Here is a 21,926-nt window from a genome sequence, read left to right on the forward strand (position 1 = left end):
GGTCTTTCCAGGTAAACCCAAGAGTATAAGAGTAAAGATAACAACAATAATATGTGGGATGCAGGGCACTTTAGAACTATGAACAATTCCAAACAGCAAACACCTCCAAATATATTTTCAGCTTGGCATATACATGCACTTGCTTAAATTATCTAAAAACAGAGCTTGTAGAAACTGAGCCAGCACTGCCTTGCCCTCATGCCTAAAGTAATAAATGCCCAATAACGGTTAATTTGCTCGATTAAACTGAGATGAGGAAGAACATTTAATATTGGACAATAAAAGGGAACAAGATGGGAAGTTCGAAAGGCCAGACACTCATTAGCCCTGTGGATCATGGATAAGTCGGTGCTGCCCTGAAACCAGTTACTTAACAGCTTTCTTAAAAAAAGAAAAAGTCAGATGCATCTGATCAAGCCTGTCTCCAGCTTCCCTTACAGAACTCTTGTGAGAATCTAGGGGGATGTTTGTTAAGAAAGTGTTTTAAAAAGAGACCATACATCATTATTTTTAAGACATGGTATTTTCATAGCATGTCAGGCAACAGGAGTGAGTTTTCTTGGCAATAAGTTATGTGCAAATTATTATATGATTTAACAAAAAATCACCCCCCATGTTTTTTTCATAAAGAAGTACTCATAAAATGCCTTTGCATCATACCTTGTTCAAATAGTGGCTTTAATATGTTTTATTCTGCCTTTATACTTAAGGTCATGTTGCACAGATCTTTGGGAATTCCATTGGGGAATTAAAAAGCATCAGGACACAGATACATTTCTATTAAAAGCATTATTTGCATTGGTTCCAAATTAACGTGTTTTTTCAATGATAATATCACAGGATGCCTACCTCAACAATATGAGAATGTCTTCTTCAGAGGCAGGGATGTGACCGCCATGTACACCCTGAGTACCCATCACTGCCAGGTCATGTGCACCTTCCACCCCAGGTGTTTGTCATTCAGTTTTCTCCCTGCAAGTATAACTAATAGCACAGATAAAAGGTAAGAGGTGATATTTCCCTATTGGGGAAGCCAGTCATTTTTCAAAATGGAAGCAGTTGTGTGCAAAGTGGTGCAGCATCTCACAGGGGTATGCTTCTCAAATGGGGTTCAAGGAATCACCTAGAGTGGATCTTACAAAAGGAATTTCTTAGGCTGAATCCCAGACCTACTGAATGAAAGTTGCAGTGGCCTGGAAATCTTCATTTTAAACAAGTGCTGCATTCACTTAAAGTAGTAGAAGCTAGTTGTTTTCTATCAAAGGTTTATAAGGAAAATGCTTGTGAATCGTCAGGTGAAGCGATTGTCTCAAGAAAGGATTTAATAACAGGTGTACATTTCACCTGCACGAGGACTCATGGTCACAACTGTAGAGAGCACAGTCCTAAGAAAATAGAATGGAAAGCAAGCATTTGTTGAGAATATAATTGAATAAGATCCAGAACTTGTGACCTTGGGAGGGGCCAAGTCTGAATGGTGCCTATAGTAAGACAGTTGGGTCATCTAGGGTACGTATGGGGAGTGAATATATATTTTTAACTGGTAATTTGGAAAAGCAAGAGCACTGAAAAAATATGACCTAATAACATTAAAAATGTTAATAGGTCATAAAGTTGCCTAAATACAGCCATAGTTTCATTGTATTTTTCTTTAATTTTGATCAATGTCCAGAATGAATGTATCTTCATCATCCCCATTTCCACATTTATAATACTTTTTAAATCTTCACTCTATTTGAATTAAAAAAAAATAGCAATTAGACAATCATCCTTTGATTCTAAGTGTTAAACTTGTACAGAAAAATCCAGATTTGATGTGAGAGGCATTAACTTTTTAAATACTGTAAAAAGTTGAGGTAGGTTCTATAATCCTTCTGAATAATGAAATTACCATTAAGATTGACATTAAAGATGGAAAAAAGTCTTTCATCAGGTGTGGACTAGAAGGAGTTAATAAGTAAGATAAACACCATATGTAGATTCAACTCTCATGACTGACATAATTTCTTTTTTTGTTGTTGTTAATTCTCACCCAAGGTTATTTTTCCTTTGATTTTTTTTTTTTTAGAGAGACTGGAAGAGATAGAGAAAGACAGGGAGAAATATCGATGTGAGAGAAACACATTGATTGGTTGCCTCCTATACGTGCTCCCACCAGGGCCCGGGTATGCAACCAAGGTACGTGCCCTTGACTAGAATTGAACCCGGGACCCTTTGGTCCACAGGCCTACACTCTATCCACTGAGCCAAACTGGCTAGGGCTATAATTTCTTTTTTGTTTAATTTATTTCAGAGATAGAAAGAGAGAGGGAGAGTGAGGCAGGGGGTCCAGCGGGGGTGAGGCCGATGGAGTCCTATCGAAGCATGCCCGACTCTGGAGACAGGTTCAAGACGCAGTCTGAACTTTATTGTTTAAGTACAGGGATATATATAACTTTCTGGACCAATCAGAAGTTTACAACATCCTTAGGGCAACCAATGGTAGGAAAGTTAGGGTACTATGTAGGGGCTCTAGGGGGCTTACTCAGGCGGGCGCTGCCACTTCCTGGTGTGCCGAGGAAGCTTGTATAGGCGGAGTGCGCTCACGCCATTGCATCCGCCACTGCACTGAGATAAATCTCCTGAGCTCTTCCCACAGGAGAGAGGGATAGAAACACTAATGATGAGAATCATTGATTGGCTGCCTCCTGCACACCCCCAACTGGGGATCAAACCTGTAACTGGGTTATGTGTCCTTACCTGGAATCCGTCTGTGACCTCCTGAGCCACACAGATGAGGAGGAAATAATTTCTTAAGTAAATGAAAGCATACATAAAAATAATTACTAGATAGGAACATAATTCCCCAAAAGTTTAGGACCTCAGGAACAGCTGTTAACTCTTTAATATGATTGACTTTCTTTACTTAAAAATGTGAATGTAAAGGAAAACAAGGCTGAAGTTAGGTATTAACAAATACCATTAAATATTATTGTATTGCCTCTAAGAATGTTCTTCCCAGCAAGTGTCAGGGAAGCTGCCCTGTTTTTCTTATTGCCGACTCTACTTATTAGTGTACAAAAATGCTAGACATTTCCTCAATGTGTGTTTATTACTCTACTGCCTAAGTGACGCTGCTTTTGAAAACAGGTTTGGTTGCTTCTTGAAAGACAGTGTTACAGGAGCTCTGCCAAGAGTGCCACGGAGAAGTGCAATTTCTGGACATTCCTTAAAGCAATGTGGTCATCGAATAAGCGGTAAGGTGTGGATTCCTCAGCTCAGTTTGCATGAATAATGAGTCTCCCTAAGAGTAGCTTCCGCTCCAAGTCCATATTCCCGCAGGTATGTGGAAGGGAGCGCTGAGAAAGGTGACAGAGAGGGGCCGTGCTCTGGACGTATCTTCTTGTCTTTAGCCCACACATGCTCAGCGAGCCTCTATTATTTATGAGGCTAGCACTCCAGGGTAAGAGTTGCAGAAAGGAAACACACATCCAGATAGCGGTCTTCCCTTGATTCCGGATTTAAAGAGAACACAGAGGGGGGTCACCCCACTGGTTCTTCCTGATTCTCGCCGAGGGCGATGTTGTCATTTTTCCAGCGGGCATTTGACAGTGTTTGGAGACTTTTTTTTCAGTTGTTACAACTTGGGGATGATGCTATTAGCATCCAGTGAGTAGATATCAGAGATACCGCTAAACATTCCACAGGCACAAGGAAGACCTCTAGCAAAGAGACTGTACCCCAAATATCAACACTGTGGAGGTTAAGAAGCCCTGCTAACCCCTCACCCTGAAGGGCTGGGTTCTGACATTCTTGCTAAAAATAACACTGCTTAGAAGAAACGTGAGGACCAGGAGGCCAGGAAACTTCAGTGCCGATGCTTATTGCTACTAATGTCTTGGGAAACAATTCCCAACCCTATCCTCATAAATTTAATTCAAATGACCTATAACTCTCACATGACCGATCAGAAAACAAAAAAGTACTGAAAAGATTCTCTTAACTGATAGGTTGGCAGAAACTAAAAGTAATCATGTCGGATCCTTCACCTTTGCTATTCTATGTTTCCTATCTATAGTTAACCTGATAGTTTCAAATTTCAGATGTTTACAAACTTTCCTCCCCCACTAACATCACTCCCTCAGCACACAACATTTTGTGCCTGCTGTTTGTAAAGTAAGCAGCCCTTACCTATAAACATGGTGGCCTGACTCAGCCAATAGGAGGAGTACATTTCCTAATTTATAAGCTCACATTTATATCTTAATATAATTCAGTGTAAATTATGCAAGTAAGCATTATTTTTAATTATGGTATCATAGTGAAATTTAAAGAAAAATAATATTGTGCCTTTTCAAGTCTCCTTATTGCCCCCCCCCTCCACCCCCACCATTAGTCTACTCACAAAGCTTGATTTAATGTTCCCTTTTAACTCTCCCCAAATAACTTTTAAAAAAATTAAAGTGAAAAATGATTACCGGCAAATGAAGACTCTAAACTCAGGACCAATTTTAGTTTAAAACATTTAGAAGTAGGTTTATAGCTTTAAACTAACCATAAAGAAAAGTTTTGGTCTGGAAGTATCCCATCCCAAGCCTTAGCCTGTTTCTTTTCTCATGTGCAGCAGAATTGATAAGGTATTCTATTTCTACAATCTGCAAACTCCTGTGTGTGTGAAGCACCGTGAATAGTCCACGGTTCTGCCCACCTCAATATATTGTTTTTCTAATCCTTTGTGTATTTTCTGTCAGTTCCACCATTAAATCCAGTTTTAGGACTTTTTCAACCTTACCTCTTAGGAGTGGAACAATACATATAATAGATATTTTTTCTTTAAGGAAAAACAGAACCTAACTCATAAATTTGGTTCACTGTCTGTAAAAAAAAATTATCTATCTTTTGTTTTATATAAGATACATTTTAATTGGAAGGGTGGTTAAGTGGAATTTAAGAAAATTAAAAGCAAGGAGGGAAATGGTTTCACTATGCTTGTAAAGAACTCTCCACATTTTATGATAATGATGTGACATATAGATGTCAATCACAGGGCTAACAGATGCAATTTGCAACCAGACAGGAGTATTTGAAAACCAAGGGATAGGCAAAGAGATAAGATGCTCCTTCACTCAATGCAAGAGGTCAAGGCTTTCCTGAGGCAACTGCCTAGCACACAGTAGCAGGGCCTCACTGCTACTGCCTCATCTCCCACGGCTCATTGACCATTTCAGGGAAGTATTACCTGTATTGCTGCATACACCTTGCAGTTTTAGAAGGAAAGTAACCCCTTTCCATGCCAGTACTCTAACACATATTGGAATGTGTTCATTTCAAGCAGTTTGATCTTTTAATGATGTAATAAAAATTCAAAATCCCCTAATGAATAGGGCAGTTGCCACAACCAGAATATCACCCTTGAAAATTACACTGTCCAATTTGATGATCTGCTTCTAGAAGGGAAACTGAATTTTCTCTATGCATCTTATTTGTACAGCTTGCCACAGAGACATTTATGAAGGAATTGATATGAGAGGAGTCAATTTTAATGTGTCTAAAGTTGAAAGTGTTGAAGAATGCCAAAAAAGGTGCACCAATAACATTCACTGCAAATTTTTCACCTACGCCAAGGAAACATTTCACAATGTGGAGTACCGGTGAGCAAAATTCAGTGTTTGTTCTTTACCAGAGTGATTTTATGATTGAACTAGAGGCCCAGTGCATGAAATTCCTGCACTCGGGGGAGAGGAGGTCCTTCAACCCGGCCTGTGTCCTCTTGCAGTTAGGGAGCCCTCAGGGGATGTCTGACCACTGGCTTAGACTCACTCCCCTGGGGAGCGGGCTGGCAATCGGACACCCTTAGTGATGCCATGGAGGTGGGAGAGGCTCCCCCCACTGCCGCTGCACTCGCCAGCTGTGAGCCCGGCTCAAGGCTTCTGGTTGAATGGTGCTCCCACTATGGGAGCACACTGACCACCAGGGAGCAGCTCCTGCATTGAGCGTCTGCCCCCTCGTGGTCAGTGCACGTCATAGTGACCGGTTGTTCCACCGTTCAGTTGGTTTGCATATTAGCTTTTTATTATATAGGATTGCATGCTTCTTAACCTTTTTTATTTTCCAACTGAAAACTAAACAGGGCTTTTAGACCTAAGCACTCTCCTTATACACTTACTTTTGGTGTCATTTTTCCCTGAAGAGAGTAATTTTCATTTGGTTCACAGATAGCCGTGCTTGTGGAATGAAGGTTCAGTAGAAAATGTCTTATAGAATAAGGTCTCTCACCCCATTCTCACCTTAACCTTTCCTCTGCAGAGGAGGAGGATGTCTATTTCATTATCAGTCATTGTTTAGATTGTTTTGTTTATTTTTCACAAACCATGGAGCATTTCAACATGAAATGGATGGCTGTGTGGACCTTGCAGTGTAGGAAGCAAAGTAACCTATTTCTCCACCTTCAGGAACAGCTGCCTATTAAAGCACAGTTCAACTGGAACACCGACCAGTATAAAGGTGCTGAAAAACGTGGCATCTGGATTCTCCCTGAAGTCCTGTGCACTCTCAGAAATTGGTAATCCCATGGCTACTCTTTCACTAAGTAATTGTAGTAGGCAGAATAAGAGCTCTCCAAATGAATTCACAACCTATGATTATGTGACCTGATAGGGCAAAAGGGGCTTTGTAGATGTGACTAAGTTCAGGACTTACACATTGGAAATGAATCTGGATTATGTGGATGGGCACAGAGAAGTGACAAGCTTCCTTATAAGAGAAATAGGGAGGCAGAAGGATCAGTCAGAGAGAGAGAAAGAGAGATTTGAAGATGGAGGAAGGGTCCATGAGCCAAGGAGTGCAGTGGCCTCTAAAAGGAAAAGGCTAGGGAAGCCCTGACAACATGCTGATTTTAGCTCTGTAAGACCCATTTCAGACTTCTCCTCTCCAGAACTGTGAGATAATAGATGTGTTGTTCTAAACCACTAAGCTGATAATCATCTGTTACAGCAACAATGGGAGGCTAGTGCCATGATACTCAGAGAAAGCTAGAGGGTCATTTCTTGGTGGTGTCCATTGTCTATTCAAGTGACTCTAGCATAAGGAATCCATGAAACCCTGTGGTTTCAGATATACAAGTAATTTCAATTTGAATTATTCAGGAAATTGCCATGACATTCTACCTTATTTAGCCTATCATGGTGGAAATGATAAGTTGTGATTGAAATCAAATCATTGATAGCCAATGCTACAAAGTATCCAGTGACAACTCTGTGCCAAGCCTTGTGGTGGGTGCTGGGCTAGGACCCCTCCATGAAAGATTGGGAAGTCAGCAACAATGCATTTCTCTTCTTTTTTAAAAAATATATTTTATTGATTTTTCACAGAGAGGAAGGGAGAGGGATAGAGAGTTAGAAACATCGATGAGAGAGAAACATCGATTAGCTGCCTCCTGCACACCCCCTACTGGGGATGTGCCTGCAACCTAGGTACATCCCCTTGACCGGAATCGAACCCAGGACCCTTCAGTCCTCAGGCCAACGCTCTATCCACTGAGCCAAACCGGTCAGGGCGCATTTCTCTTCTTATTTGTTCCTTCTCTTCTCCAGAACCACCCTCCCCTCTCCCCTGATGTGTACCAGATCTATTGGTTCAAATGGTACTGATTTTTAATTTTTAATAGGAATATCTTTTTCTGTTTCTTCAAGAGTAATATTTTAATATAGTATATATTTTTCATAGTTTTTAGAATTTGATATATAATTTACATAATATAAATTTAACCCTGTTAAGATCTATGATTCAGTGGTTTTCACTGTATTCACAAAATTGTTCAACACTGACCACTGTGCAGTCCCAGAACATTTTCATCATCCCCGAAGAAGCACTGAATCCAATAGCAGTCATTCTCCATTCAGGGTGTGACTGAAAATTTAATTGCCACTTCAAAAGAGGATAACCAGGAGGGTAAAATATGTAGAAGTGATGGGCAATTTAAAAACTGGTTAAAGGAGTAAGCTAAAGATATCTCACCTGAAAAAGAGCCAGATGACTGTCTTTTTTCCCCCTGTGTTTTGATGATTGCCATTGGGAAAGGGATTAGTTTAATTTGTGTGGTTTTGTAAGAGAGATCTAGGTAAATGATGTCATGAAGAAAATAAGAAAAGTTTCTAATACTAAGAGTGGTTCAGAAAGAAATGGCGTTTGTCATTAGGTAGTGAGCTCCTTATCAATGTAAATGTCTAAGTAAAACTTAGACAATTTGTTGGGGATACCTTTGAAAGGATGTAATTATAGCATGGATGATCCATAAGTTCTCTCCCAGCTTCGAGAGTCTATTAAAGATTTCAATAGTTGAGGTCGAATTTCCGAGCCTGCCTCTTTGAAGATAATTATGTTATGAAGGGTACTCTCTCCTGATCTAATTTAGTGCATTTAAATTAAATGTTTTTTCTCTCCAATAATTGCTATCATTGTTATTTAACTTCTATAAGTTTAATAGAATTTATGTGCTATCAAACTGAGTACAATAATATAAACACAACATGTAATTCAAAATAAGATTAAATAAGAATAATGAAAGTGGATTTTCTTCTGTTCTAATTTCATTGGGCACATGGCATTTTTGTTAGCTAACTGATACTTTTCTTTCTTCTTTTTAAATGTGTTTTTATTGATTTCAGAGAGGAAGGAAGAGGGAAAGAGAGAGAGAAACATTAATGATGAGAGACAATCATTGATCAGCTGCTTCCTGCACGCCCCCTACTGGAGATTGAACCCACAACCTGGGCATGTGCCCTCATAGAGAATGGAACCTTGACCTCCTGGTTCATGAGTTGACATCAACCACTAGGCCACACTGGCAGGGACTGGTATTTTTCTTAATCTGTTTTTATTAAAATCTTCTGCACAATACTCAAGACAATATAACACAAGACTGTATGTTCCTAAGGCCTGGAATTCAGGGTCAAGGTAATATAAAGAAAATGCGAACCAATGCTGAGTACCCTACATATTTTGCATTGGTTAGACTAGAGCTAGGGGCATAGGTAGAGCTATTTTATTCTCTGACATAGGAATCTGTCTTGTATGAGAGTTGGACCAATTTTCCCTTCTTCCAAATGGCAAACAAGGTTGGGGAGACGTTGACATTTTTTTACTTAAGATGTTTAGTGCTGTGAATAGCCATAATTTCCTTAGTTGTGATGACCAAGTACATGTACATTTAGCGTTGCGTCATTTCCTGAGTAGCACCTTCCCTCTGTGAGTTCACAGGCTGCCACATGAACATGTTCCAACATACGGCATTTTCGGATGTGGACGTTGCCAGAGTCATCACTCCAGATGCTTTTGTCTGTCGAACCATTTGCACCTATCACCCCAACTGCCTCTTCTTCACTTTCTATACCGATGCCTGGAATGTAGAATCGCAAAGGTGAGTTGGAATGTGTAGCGTTTGCTGCTGCCCAGTCATCGCTTTTATTTTATAGTTTGAGTTTTTAAAAGTTTGGTTCATTGCCCTCAGCATGCTGGACACCCAGCACTGAAGTAGATACTTTTCTGCCAGGTGCAAATTAGTTAGGAGATTAGCAGACTTCTGTACCCACCTCCTCTCACTCATCATACCATGGAGTCCAGGGACCAGCCACGGAAAAAGAAAGATGGGATCCCTTTCTTACTGATCTTATTGTTTTGTATCAGCTTAATGTTTTGTATCACTCACCGGGAGCATATTCTTCAGGCACCTCATTCTAACTCCTCTGTTTCAGAAACCAGAGCCCTGCTTATCCTGACCAAGGTTCTGGTTGACCTGTTTACCCTCAGCTAACCCACCCTTTTCTTTGTATACAATAGGAAGCTAAGAGAACAGTATCTAGGCCTGACCAGTATGGCTCACTTGGTTGGGCATTGTGCGTCCAGGGCACTAATGATTGCGGGTTCAATTCCCAGTCAGGGCACGTGCTGGGTTGTGGGCTCAATCCCCAGTGGGGGGCGTGCGGGAGGCAGCCAATCGATGTTCTGCTCTCACATCGATGTTTCTCTTTTTTTAAAAAATAAAAAAGTATCTAGTTATATAATAGTGTCAGCAGCATAAATCCCCAGAATGTGTTCTTTGTTCTCTCTTTTTTTCAACCAGTCCTGCAGTCTGAATTAGTTTGAAGAGACTCTCTTAGAAGAATAAAATTGGCAGGGTGCTGTTTTTTTAATTGGGTGTGATTTTCTTTCCCTTGCTTTTTTTTTTTTTTTTAATAGAAATGTGTGTTTACTTAAGACTTCCAAAAGTGGGACACCAAGTTCCCCGACTCCTCAGGAAGACACCGTGTCTGGATATAGCCTTCTAACCTGCAAAAAAACTTTGCCTGGTAATGTTTCAGTCATCTTACATATAATGTGACCGATTTTATTATCTTCAAGTAACAGTGATGAAACAATCCTCAGTGTACCTGAAACTTGTGTAAATGTGGTTTATTGCTTTTTGCATTTTATATCTTCTTATGTTTATATTCACCACAGAGCCCTGCCATTCAAAAATTTATGCAGGAGTTGATTTTGGAGGGGAAGAATTGAGTGTGTCCCTCGTTAAAGGAGCCAAGGGTTGCCAGGAGACCTGTACGAAGATGGTGCGCTGTCAGTTTTTCACATACTCTTTACTCCCAGAAGACTGTCAAGGAGACAAGTTAGTGAGAGTTTATTTTTCCAAGATAGTCGGCAAGACAATTGCATGAAATGTCCCCATCTGTGTGGGCTTACCCTTTGTTCTGATCATTTCATGCAGGTGTAAGTGTTCCTTACGGTTATCTTTGGATGGTTCTCCGACTAGAATCACATACGGGATGCAAGCGAGCTCTGGCTATTCTTTGAGGTTGTGCCGAAGTGGGGATAGCTCTGGTGAGTGCACCCATTTTCCCATCGAGCTGTGAAGGGCCGTCTGCATTGTCCTCATAGCGGTGCAGAGCCTTCATGTAATGGAATTCTGTATCTTCCTCTCTGGGCTGAGGAGGACTCCCACTCACCTCTGATTCCAGCCTTTAACTTCAACACCCTCTTTCCAGTGTGCACGACAAAACCCAGTGGACGCATCGTGGGAGGAACCAATTCCTCTTGGGGAGAGTGGCCCTGGCAGGTCAGCCTTCACGTGAAGTTGGCAGCCCAGAGCCACGTGTGTGGAGGATCCATCATTGGAGACCGGTGGGTCCTCACTGCTGCCCATTGCTTTGATGGGTAAGTTTTGGCTTCTTGTTATCCAGGGTCCTATCTTGCTTTTCTGTTTCGAAGAGTCTCTAATTGATTTCTCAATCATCATGTCAGTTTCCGAATGGAAGATCATTCTTATTTAATAAAAAATATTTTAAAGCAGAGAAGATATTAGAAATGTTGAACAAGCAGTAGGAGCTGAGCACTGACCAGTCTGAACCATGAGACCAAAGTGAGGTATGTTTGCAGTCTTCTTCAAAGACGGTTTTTTCAGGCCCATGGATTCACAGATGTACTAAATAATATTAATAGTAAGTAGAAAAACAAAAACGCAATAGTTTGTTACCCTATTTTAAGAAATATATTCTGATATGCTATTTCTACATTATCAGGCAAATAGTAGACTTGACAGGATTTTAAAGTTTTAAAACACTTAGACTTTGTTGTTAGAACAGGGCTTGACTCCCAGCTCTTCCAATTAGCAGTGGTATGACTGACCTTGGGGAATTGTAATTCTCTCTTACTTTCTTTTTTCTACCTGTAAAATATGAGTGACAATAGTGTCTAACTCATAAGTTACTGAAAGGATTGAGTGACACACTTGAAATGCTTAGTACTATACCTAGAACATAAAGTTACTCAAATATAAGCTCTGAATAAAAAAGTGTACAAAGGACAAAGCATGTGAATGAGCAAAAGAGATACTAGTAGCCCTAACATAAAAGGCTCTTGATATCTTTCAAAAAGTATGATTGTTTTCATAGAATTCCACACCCCACCTCCCTTCCCCATTATAAAATTACTGTGAGCCCGGCTGGTGGGTTCAGTTGGTTGAGCGTTGCCCATGCACCAATCCGTCACTGAATGATTCCTGGTCAGGGCACATGTGGGTTTGACCCCTTGTAGGGGGCATGCAAGAGGTAGCCGATTCATGTTTCTTTTTGTAAAAAAATATATTTTTATTGATTTCAGAGAGGGAGAGAGAGAGAACCATTAATGAAGACAGAATCATTGATTGGCTACTTCCTGCACGCCCCCTACTGGGGATCAGGTCCACAGCCCCGGGCATGTGCCCTTGCCTGGAATTAAAACTGGGTCCCTTTAGTCCATAGGCCAACACTCTATCCACTGAGTCAAACCAGCTAGGGCCGATTGATGTTTTTTATGGATGTTTCTATCTCTTTCCCTCTTACTCTCTCTCTCTCTCTCTCTCTAATCAATAAAAACATATTCAAAAAAATTTTAAAAAAAGTTACTGTGAACCAGGGTTCAGGATACTGCTGCTGAAATATAACAGGCAGAGGCAACATTGAACAGAGCCAAGCTCCCCCAGCCCCCACAGCAGCATGAGTCTCTGGTAGGGCTCTACTCCCAGGGCGTTGCTAGGGGAAGGCTGCTGGCCTGGCTGGAAAGATTCTGTAAACAGAAGTAGTTGTTCCCCTTTTTACTAAATTAACCCAATTTGGGACCAAGAATTTTCATCCTTTTTTTTTTCCAGCTTTATTGAGACATAATTGACAAGTCACATTGTGTAAATTTAAGGTGTACAGTATCATGATTTATATATATAACACATTATCACCTCACATAGTTACAATTTTTTGTGAGTGAAGAGACCTTTTAAGATTTATTCTTAGTAATTTTCAAGTATATAATACAGTGCTGTTAACCAATACAGTATAGTCACCTTGCTGTACATTACATTCCCAGATTTTATTTGTCCTATAACTGAAAGTTTGTACCCTTTGACCTACCCCTCCCTACACCCCTCAGGCAACCACCAATCTGCTCTGTCTCTCTGAGTTAAGGATTTTAGATTCCACATATAAGTGAGATCACACAGTATTTGTCTTTCTCTGTATGATTTATATCACTTAGTGTGATGCCCTCAAGTTTCAGCCATGTGGTCGCAAATGGCAGGATGCCCTTCTTTTTAAAGGCTGAATAATTCGTTGTATACATCACATGTTCTTTATCCACTCATCTGTGGATGGACACTTAGGTTGTTGCCATGTCTTGGCTGTTGAAAATAATGCTGCAGTGAACACAGAGGTGCAGATGTCTCTGAGAGATGGCGATTTTGTTTCCTTCTGATACATACCCAGAAGTGGGATTGCTGGACCATACGGTTCCATTTCTATTTTCTTGTGGAACCTCAGAGTGTTTTTCAAAGTGGCTGCACCAGTTTATGCTAAGAATTTTCATTCTTGAAGGCTCAGTGTTGTGTCTATTTATAAGAGCCAGAGTTTTTGTGCATGTCTTGCACCACTCATAATAAAAATTTCCATATCTTTACACAAAATAAGACTGCTTTAATAATTTTAGGTTTACTTTGTATATGTTCAGATTTAAAGAATTGATTTAAATGTTCATACTTCCCAAAATAAAATAGATAGATTGTGAATGGCACTGAAGTCCTGCTTCATTTGCCCTCTTACAGGGGCTTGTGAAACTCAGCCTGACTGCCCGGCAGCTCTGAGTGGCCCTGAGCAGTTGCTCTCAGGACTGTGAGCTGACCAAGGCTTTCCATGATCAACTCCTGTCGTGTCTCCCGACCAGTTTCTCCCAGAATGGGACAGTAACTTCCACTCACGCCAACATGAAATCATTACAGAAATGTGTGCTTTCAGTGTTATTAACTAAATCTTCAAAGATCCAGGATTGCTTGCTTTGTGGGCCATGATAAATCGCCGGGGGGTGGGGGTTGGGGTGGGGGGGTTGGGTAAGTAGAAACACGTCACATGTAGCATTCTCTTCCTAGTTTTTTGTTTTGTTTTGTTTCTGTTAAAGGTAAAGGGAAGGAAAAAAGACCAGTAGCCAATACCAGCCTTTCTAGTTTCAAACAGATGTTTATTTTTCTCCCCTAGGCTCACCTTTGCGGATATTTGGCGCATTTATGCAGGCATTTTAGATTTGAAAGAGATTACATATGAAACACCTTTCTCACAGATAAAAGAGATTATTGTTCACCACAACTATAGCATCTCAGAAAATACTAATGATATTGCCTTGATAAAGCTCGAGGCCCCTTTGAATTATACTGGTACGTAGTGCACTCAAGGAGACATCCAGTTGCATGGCATTGGCTTACGTTTTCACATCGATTTGAGTGAGAGGGCAGAATCTCCAGAGACTATCTTCATTTTCTGGTTGGTGGAGTTGGGGAAAAGGTGAAGCTTGCCAGGGCAGATAAGACCTGTGGCTTGACATAAAAGTCTCCTCTATGGAGGAGCAAGAAATGTTCATTAGTTCCCACAGGTAGGGATACAACTGCTCAGACATTATGGAAATAATAGACATAGAAGTGTCTTTGCCATCTGGGAAGCATGGCTTCCTTTGATGAGGGGAGAAGAATTAGCATTGCTCTGGGCTGAGGCTTATTGAGTCTGTGGGGGCAAGTGGGGAATTAATAAATTTCCAGGTGTATCTTGAGCAGAGGAGAAACTGCTGGAGGAGGCAGCTCTGGGAAGTCAGTCCACGGTTGTGGGAGGTGCTGCCTTTCAGGTACAAGCAATGCCTCACAGTTGCTGAAGGTGTGCTGTGTCCATGAACAATTCCGCGACCTTGAGCAAGTTGCTTTTACTTCTTAGCACCTCAGTTTTCTCATTTATGAAATGGGCATGATAATTACCCCATGGTACTGTTAGAATAATTAAATCAGCTCATAAGTTAAAGCATTTAACTTGGTGCCTGAAACAGTGTTAGACACTCTATTCCCATTAAAAGTATCATATACAGAATAAGAGGCAGAACTTCTAAATGCTTTTGACTGTAAATTTGAATTCTGAGGTTCTTCATTTAATACAGAAAATTTAATAAGGAAAACGTCCTGTGAGAATGACTTTGATGGTGAGAAATTTTCTTGAATCATTGACCTTAGAAATTGAGCAGGACGAAAAAGGGTTATTCTTAGTGCTACTCCATAGTAAGAGAATATGGGGGAAAGAGTGTACTTTTAAAGTATCTATAACTTTAACTAAACTCTAATTTTAAAATTACTTTTCAGAATTACAAAAGCCAATATGCCTCCCTGCCAAACATGATACAAATACAATTTATACCAACTGTTGGATAACAGGATGGGGCTACACAAAAGAACGAGGTACAGTGTGACATTTTAAATATTGTTCCTAAAGCAAGTCTCATATGTTAAAGCACAGGGCATGTATCAGTTCCATCTGCCCCTAAAATTATATCCAAACTCATGGTCTTTCCAATTGATTGATTCTCAAGTATTTGTTCAGTGGCTCTTGAGAAGATGTATTTTTGCCTGGACCTGGAAGAATTAATCAGATAAACTTTTGAGCACCTTACTCTATAACAGTGGTTCTCAACCTGTGGGTCGCAACCTCTTTGGGGGTCGAACGACCCTTTCACAGGGGTCGTCTAAGACCATCGGAAAACACATATATAATTACACTAGAGGCCCGGTGCACAAAAATTTGTGCACTCGGGGGGAAGGGGGGTCCCTCAGCCCGGCCCGTGCCCTCTCACAGTCTGGGACCCCTTGGGAGATAACGACCTGCTGGCTTAGGCCTGCTCCCGGGTGGCAGAGGGCAGGCCCAATCCCTAGGTGCAGCCCCTGCTAGGGCTCAGAGCAGGGCTGATTGGGGAGTTGGGGGCCCCACCCCCTGTCATGCACAGAGCAGGGCGGATGGGGAGGTTGCGATGCCACCCTCAGTCATGCTCAGGGTAGGGCCGATTGGGGGGTTGGGGCACCGCCCCCTGTCACACTCAAGGCAGGGTCGATGGGGAGGTTGCGGCGCCACCCCCTGTCACTCACAGAGCAGGGCCCATCAGGGGGGTTGGGGCTCCGTACCCTGTCACGCACAGAGCAGGGTCAATCAGGGGGCTGAGGAGCTCCCCCCTGTCACTCACAGAGTAGGGCCAATAGGGGAGTTGGGGCACCACCCCCTGTCACACACAGACCAGGGCTGATCAGGGTGTTGGGACGCTGCACCCTGTCACACTCAGGGCAGGGCCGATGGGGAGGTTATGGCTCTACCCCGTCACACAAGAGCAGGGCCTGTGGGGGGGGCGGGGGGGGGGTTGGGGCCCCGCACCCTGTCACACACAGAGCAGGGCTGATCAGGGGGTTGGGGCGCCACATCCTGTCACACACAGAGCTGCAGGGCGATCAGGGGGTTGGGGAGCTCCCCCCTATCAGGCACAGAGCAGGGCTGATCAGGGGATTCGGGTGCCTTCCCCTGTCAGGAACAGAGCAGGGCCGATAGGGAGGTTGTGGCCCCGCCCCATGTCACACACAGAGCCACACGGTGATCAGGGGGTTTGGGCGCTGCCCCCTGTCACGCTGATCCCGGTGCCGGGAGGCCTCTCGGCTCTGCTGATCCCGGTACTGGGAGGCATATTACCCTTTTACTATATAGGATAGAGGCCTGGTGCACGGGTGGGGGCTGGCTGGTTTGCCCTGAAGGGTGTCCTGGATCAGGGTGGGGGTCCCCACTGGGGTGCCTGGCCAGCCTGGATGAGGGGATGATGGCTGTTTGCAGCTGGTCACACCCCCTTCAGGGTGGGGGTCCCCACTGGGGTGCCTGGCTAGTCTGGGTGAGGGGCTGAGGGCTGTTTTCAGGCTGGCAGGTGACTGAAGCTCCCAACCGCTCCTTTTTTTCTTTTTTTTTTTCTTTTTTTAAATATATTTTATTGATTTTTTACAGAGAGGAAGGGAGAGAGATAGAGGGTAGAAACATCGATGAGAGAGAAACATCGATCAGCTGCCTCCTACACATCTCCCACTGAGGATATGCCCGCAACCCAGTTACATGCCCTTGACTGGAATCGAACCTGGGACCTTTCAGTCCACAGGCTGACGCTCTATCCACTGAGCCAAGCCGGTTTCGGCCTTTTTTTCTTTTTCTTTTTATTCTGGGCCAGCTTTAGCTCTGAGGCTTGGCTCTAGCTCTCAGGCCTCGGCCGCTGAAAGCAGGTATCTGGTTTGTTTGAGTTCTATAATCGAAACACTGTTTCAACTCCAGCTCTGAGATCCTGGCTGGCTCAAAGCAGGTTTCTGGGGTTTTGTTTAGCTTCTATATTTGTAACAATGTTTCAAACTGCAAGCTCAGAGGCTGGCAAGGCAGGCGGGGAACGTTGGAGTCCTCCGTCACTGAAGCAAGCAAGCCTCATGTTCACTTCAAGCTGCCTGGCTGCTGGCCGCCATCTTGGCTGGCAGTTAATTTGCATATTGCCCTGGTTAGCCAATGGGTAGGGTAGCAGAGGTACGGCTAATTACCATGTTTCTCTTTTTTTAGATAGGATATTGTTTTTGTGATTAATCACTATGCTTTAATTATGTTCAATTTGTAACAATGAAAATACATCCTACATATCAGATATTTATATTAAGATTCATAACAGTAGCAAAATTACAGTTATGAAGTAGCACCGAAAATAATTTTATGGTTGGGGGTCACCACAGCATGAGGAACTGTATTAAAGGGTCGCGGCATTAGGAAGGTTGAGAACCACTGCTCTATAATGAAGACCATTTGTTTGACTTCACATAAAGGATTGGTCCCACAAAGGACTAACAATCCCACTGAAGCCCATCCTGTTAGTAGTATTAATAATGTTCCTATCTCCCAATGACACTGTTTTCTCTTAATATTCATGACCAGGAATCTAGGCAGGCACACCATCTCTCTGAATGGCAGGCTTTTAATCTATTTTTTTTTTTATGCATCTCTCCTGCAATCTTGATAAAGCCTATGGACCACTTCCAGAATGATGTTTTTAAATGCTTAGATAAAAACATATAGGATTACAAACGCAACCAATGAAATTGCACGACAGTTATCAAAAGTACTTTTTAAAAGATGTAACATAGTCACACATGTGTTTCTTTATTAATATATTAAATAGCGAGTTGTTCTAATAACTACCACAATTTGAAATTGTGATGAGCACAAATGATCATTTCAGTTATCTGTCACAAGTGCAATGTGACTGGAACATTTTTGCGATTGGAGTGATGGGAAAGGCAGAGGTACGGCTAATACTCCTGAGAGAGTTGCCTACACTCATAATTGAAGGGAGTGTTAGACTTCAGTTAGAGGTTAGTGGAAAGAAGAATGTATTTTTCCCCTATCCAAGTTTATGGACAATGTGAATTCTTTCTGTGGTCCCTAGGTTAAGAACACCTGCTTATGAATACTTGGGGCATTTCAATTGCTCTTAAAAATTTCAGGAAACCAGTCATTCTTTCCTTCCAAAATGATGTTCCTGATAGATGTAATAAGGAACACTATATATAATCACTTTTTGCAAAAAGAGGTAGCTTGCTAAGCTCTCTCCATCTTTCCTAATTTAGTCCTTCATCCAACTAATTCAAATTTTTCAGATTTTTGACTAGTCAAGATAGGAAGATTTAAAAGTAACTTTAACTGGACACTGGTAGAAAATATCCTATCTAATAAAGAGGGGATATACAAATTGACTGCCATGCAATCACAAAGACGGTGGTGCCCACAGTGGAGGCTGGGTTTCTGTAACACAAGATGGCTGCACCCACAGCAGAGGCCGAGTTCCTATAACGAGTCTTAATGACCAATCAGCAGGAACTGGGAGGCTGTGAGGTGCTGAGCCAGGGCAGTGGACTTGAGGCTGTGCCCCCTGCCCTGGGAGGCTTGACAGGGGACCTCATGGCTTGCCCCCAACCCCTGGGTGACCTCAGGCTGCTCCCTCCACCCAGCGGGGCTTGACAAGGGCCCTGAGGCTGTGCCCTTCACCCAGCGGGGCTTGAAGGGGGACCTGAGGCTGCACCCCCCACATGGCGGGGCTTGATGGGGGACCTCAAGATGTGCCAACACCTCCCCCGGCCCAGACTGGGGGTCCTCAGGCCATGCCCCCCGCCCTGGTGCTGGGCCAGGGGACCTCAAGGTGCACCCCTGCCCTGGTGCTGGGCTGGGGAACCTTAGACTGCACCGCCCGCCCTGGTGTAGGGCTGAGGGACCTCAGGCCATGCCCCTCACCCTAGCATCAGGCTGAGAGACCTGAGGGTGTGCTGGGGGACCTGAGGTTGCACCTCCCACCCAGCAGGGCTTGACAAGAGTGGGACCAGCCAGGAATGGATCTCACCCAATGGGGGTGGGGCCAGCTGGGTCTGGGTCTCATGTGATTTTGAAGCGCCAAGGGTGGGCAGGGACTTGACTTGACTTTGGTTCCCATGGCGCCCCCCAGACTCTGACAGGAGGAAGATTTTCATATACATTTTATTAATTTTCTTTCATCTCTGACGCTTTTATTATAGAGAAGGGGCAAATAGCAATATTAAAATATTTCCTCTAATTAATCCCCTTTTAATGGGCACGAATTTTGTGCACTGGGCCATGAGTTTGTAAATAAACTGTTCTTCATGGAAAATGCTGACTTGCTTTTACTTGAAGAACAAAATGCTCCTCTATTGCCAGAGATTTGGTTAATTTTTTTAGTCATATATTTAAAGATTATCATTTTTAATATATAAAACAAAACTACAAGGTAAGAGCTTCAGTGTTTTGGATTGTAGGCAAGAGGAGGGAATTTCTGAGAAACTTCTATTGGATGAGAGAATGGCAGAGAATATGGAAGCAAAATCTCTGGTTAGTCTTGCATCTGGAGTTGTTCTAACACAGCATCAGAGGCCAATAAAGGGTCTTTCTGTGTGTGTGTGTGTGTGTGTGTGTGTGTGTGTGTGTGTGTGTGCTGTAACTCTCCCTTCTCACCCTTAGTATGTCTATCCAAAGGAATGGCCTTAATGCAAAGTTCATCATTCTGATTGATTTGCTTTAAGACTTCATTCTTACTTTCACATTTATTGTATTTCCTCCTTCTGAAGTTATATATTGGTTACTTCATAGGTGAAGTCCAAAAGATCCTTCAAAAGGCAAATATTCCTTTGGTTACAAATGAAGAATGCCAGAAAAGATATAGAGATTATGCAATAACCAAACAGATGATCTGTGCTGGCCATAAAGAAGGGGGAAAAGATGTTTGTAAGGTAATGCCTTCTGTCATAATAATAATACAAACTTGAGAAAATCCATTCAAAATATATTTTCTAATAGAATATGTCATTACATTTTTTAAAAATCAGAGTTAAATGATCTTATAATTTCATACATAACCTCTAAAATTATATATATAATATATAATTTATATAACATATGTTATATAACTTATATAACATATGTTACAATCTGTGCAGGAATATGCTATATTTAAAGGAGAACAATTGTACGTACAATAATTGTACTAAAATGTAAGAATATTAAGCTTATTTTTTAAAATGTTTTTATTGCTTTCAGAAAGAGGAAGGGAGAGGGAGAGAGGGATAGAAGCATCAATTATGAGAGATAATCACTGATTGCCTGAATATTAGGCTTATTTGACAGTGGAATGAAGATGTCAACATTTCTTCATTGGAAATACATTATTGAATTGCATAATTTTCGCCATGTTCAACAGCTAATGAGCCATATGAGATGCCCGAAGATCTATAAGAAATCAGACTTGTGTGGTGTGTGTGGTATGACTACAGAATGTTAAAGGCACATCTGTCATAACCTTCTCTCATTTTCTTTTTCTGCCCACTGTGACACAGGGAGATTCAGGTGGCCCTTTAGTTTGTAAACACCATGGAATGTGGCATTTGGTGGGCATCACCAGTTGGGGTGAAGGCTGTGGCCGCAGAAAACAACCAGGTGTCTACACCAAAGTTGCGAGTATGTGGACTGGATTTTAGAAAAAACACGGGGAAGTGATGGACAGTCTGTGATGAAGTCACCGGCGTGAGGAAGCTCCTCAGAGGTGGGGAGGAGCCCAGTCTGAAGTGTAAGTTTTGCAACGTGGGTTTCACTCAAACACTGAGCCTTGGGGCTCTGACCTGCAGAACCGTGAGAGTGGTATCTACCTCGCGTCCCTGCCAAGGGGATAAAAAGAGACATAGCAAACAATGGGGCTAAAGCTGATGGCTCACAGAGGCATGGTTCCAGTATTTGCTAATCCCACTCTAATAATGGAGATAACACTGAATGTCTCCACGATTGTTTGGTGTGAAATAAAATGGGGAAAGAGTGTGATTAAAGAGTGTTTTTTCTCCAATTGTGAAACAGAACCAAAGAAAACAGTTCAGATTCTAGCACAATGCCTGGTGCCATTCTAATCTCCCTGCTTGTCTGGAACTCAGTATATCTCAGAGATAACAATTTTATGTGCATCACCCACGGGGTCATTAACCCTACCACTGCCCGCCTTACTGGGGGTGAAGCACCAGTAAGCTTGGGGTTTTGGACAAGTGCAAGGGAAGAAACCTGTGTAACATCCGTTTTTCTAAGAAAGAGGTGAGATATTTGAACTTGGGAGAATGGTGATGCATCTTTTCATTTTGACCTCTTGCTTTGATGACCCGAGCGTGGACACAGGCTCCAGGTTGGCTGTGCCGGGGCGACCTGTGGGGCTGCAGGTGTCTGGTTGCAGCTCCTGCCCCGGGCTTATCGCTGCTTTCGTGGAGGGCAAGGAATCTGCTTGGCTGTGGGTTCAGGGGATATCGGGATTCATGATAGCAATTTGGAAGTATTATTAGGTACAAAAATTCTCATAGAGCTCATGGTAGTAGCACATAGCCCTGGAATGGATAACGTAAATCTATGTAACGTGTCCAGCCAGTGTGGCTCAGTGGTTGAGTGTCCACCTATGAACCAGGAGGTCACAGTTTGATTCCCAGTCAGGGCACATGCCCGGGTTGGAGACTCTATCCCCACTGTAGGGCATTCAAG

The 21,926-nt window shown here is 42.4% G+C and overlaps 1 protein-coding gene across 1 annotated transcript; it reads left to right on the plus strand.

Annotated features, from left to right (window-relative positions):
* The first annotated feature begins 881 nt into the window (after positions 1–881).
* On the plus strand, positions 882–21,201 carry KLKB1 (kallikrein B1). The gene is made up of 13 exons (XM_036301960.1): positions 882–1,003; positions 3,130–3,236; positions 5,471–5,630; positions 6,432–6,541; positions 9,238–9,397; positions 10,216–10,325; positions 10,477–10,639; positions 10,739–10,851; positions 11,016–11,184; positions 14,025–14,200; positions 15,164–15,259; positions 20,010–20,149; positions 20,753–21,201. Exons 1-13 carry the CDS (start codon positions 897–899, stop codon positions 20,891–20,893), a joined length of 1,752 nt encoding a protein of 583 aa, XP_036157853.1. The 5' UTR covers positions 882–896; the 3' UTR covers positions 20,894–21,201.
* Positions 21,202–21,926: the final 725 nt, after the last annotated feature.

Source organism: Myotis myotis, unplaced genomic scaffold (genome assembly GCF_014108235.1).
Source record: "Myotis myotis isolate mMyoMyo1 unplaced genomic scaffold, mMyoMyo1.p scaffold_m19_p_3, whole genome shotgun sequence".
Taxonomy (NCBI): domain Eukaryota; kingdom Metazoa; phylum Chordata; class Mammalia; order Chiroptera; family Vespertilionidae; genus Myotis; species Myotis myotis.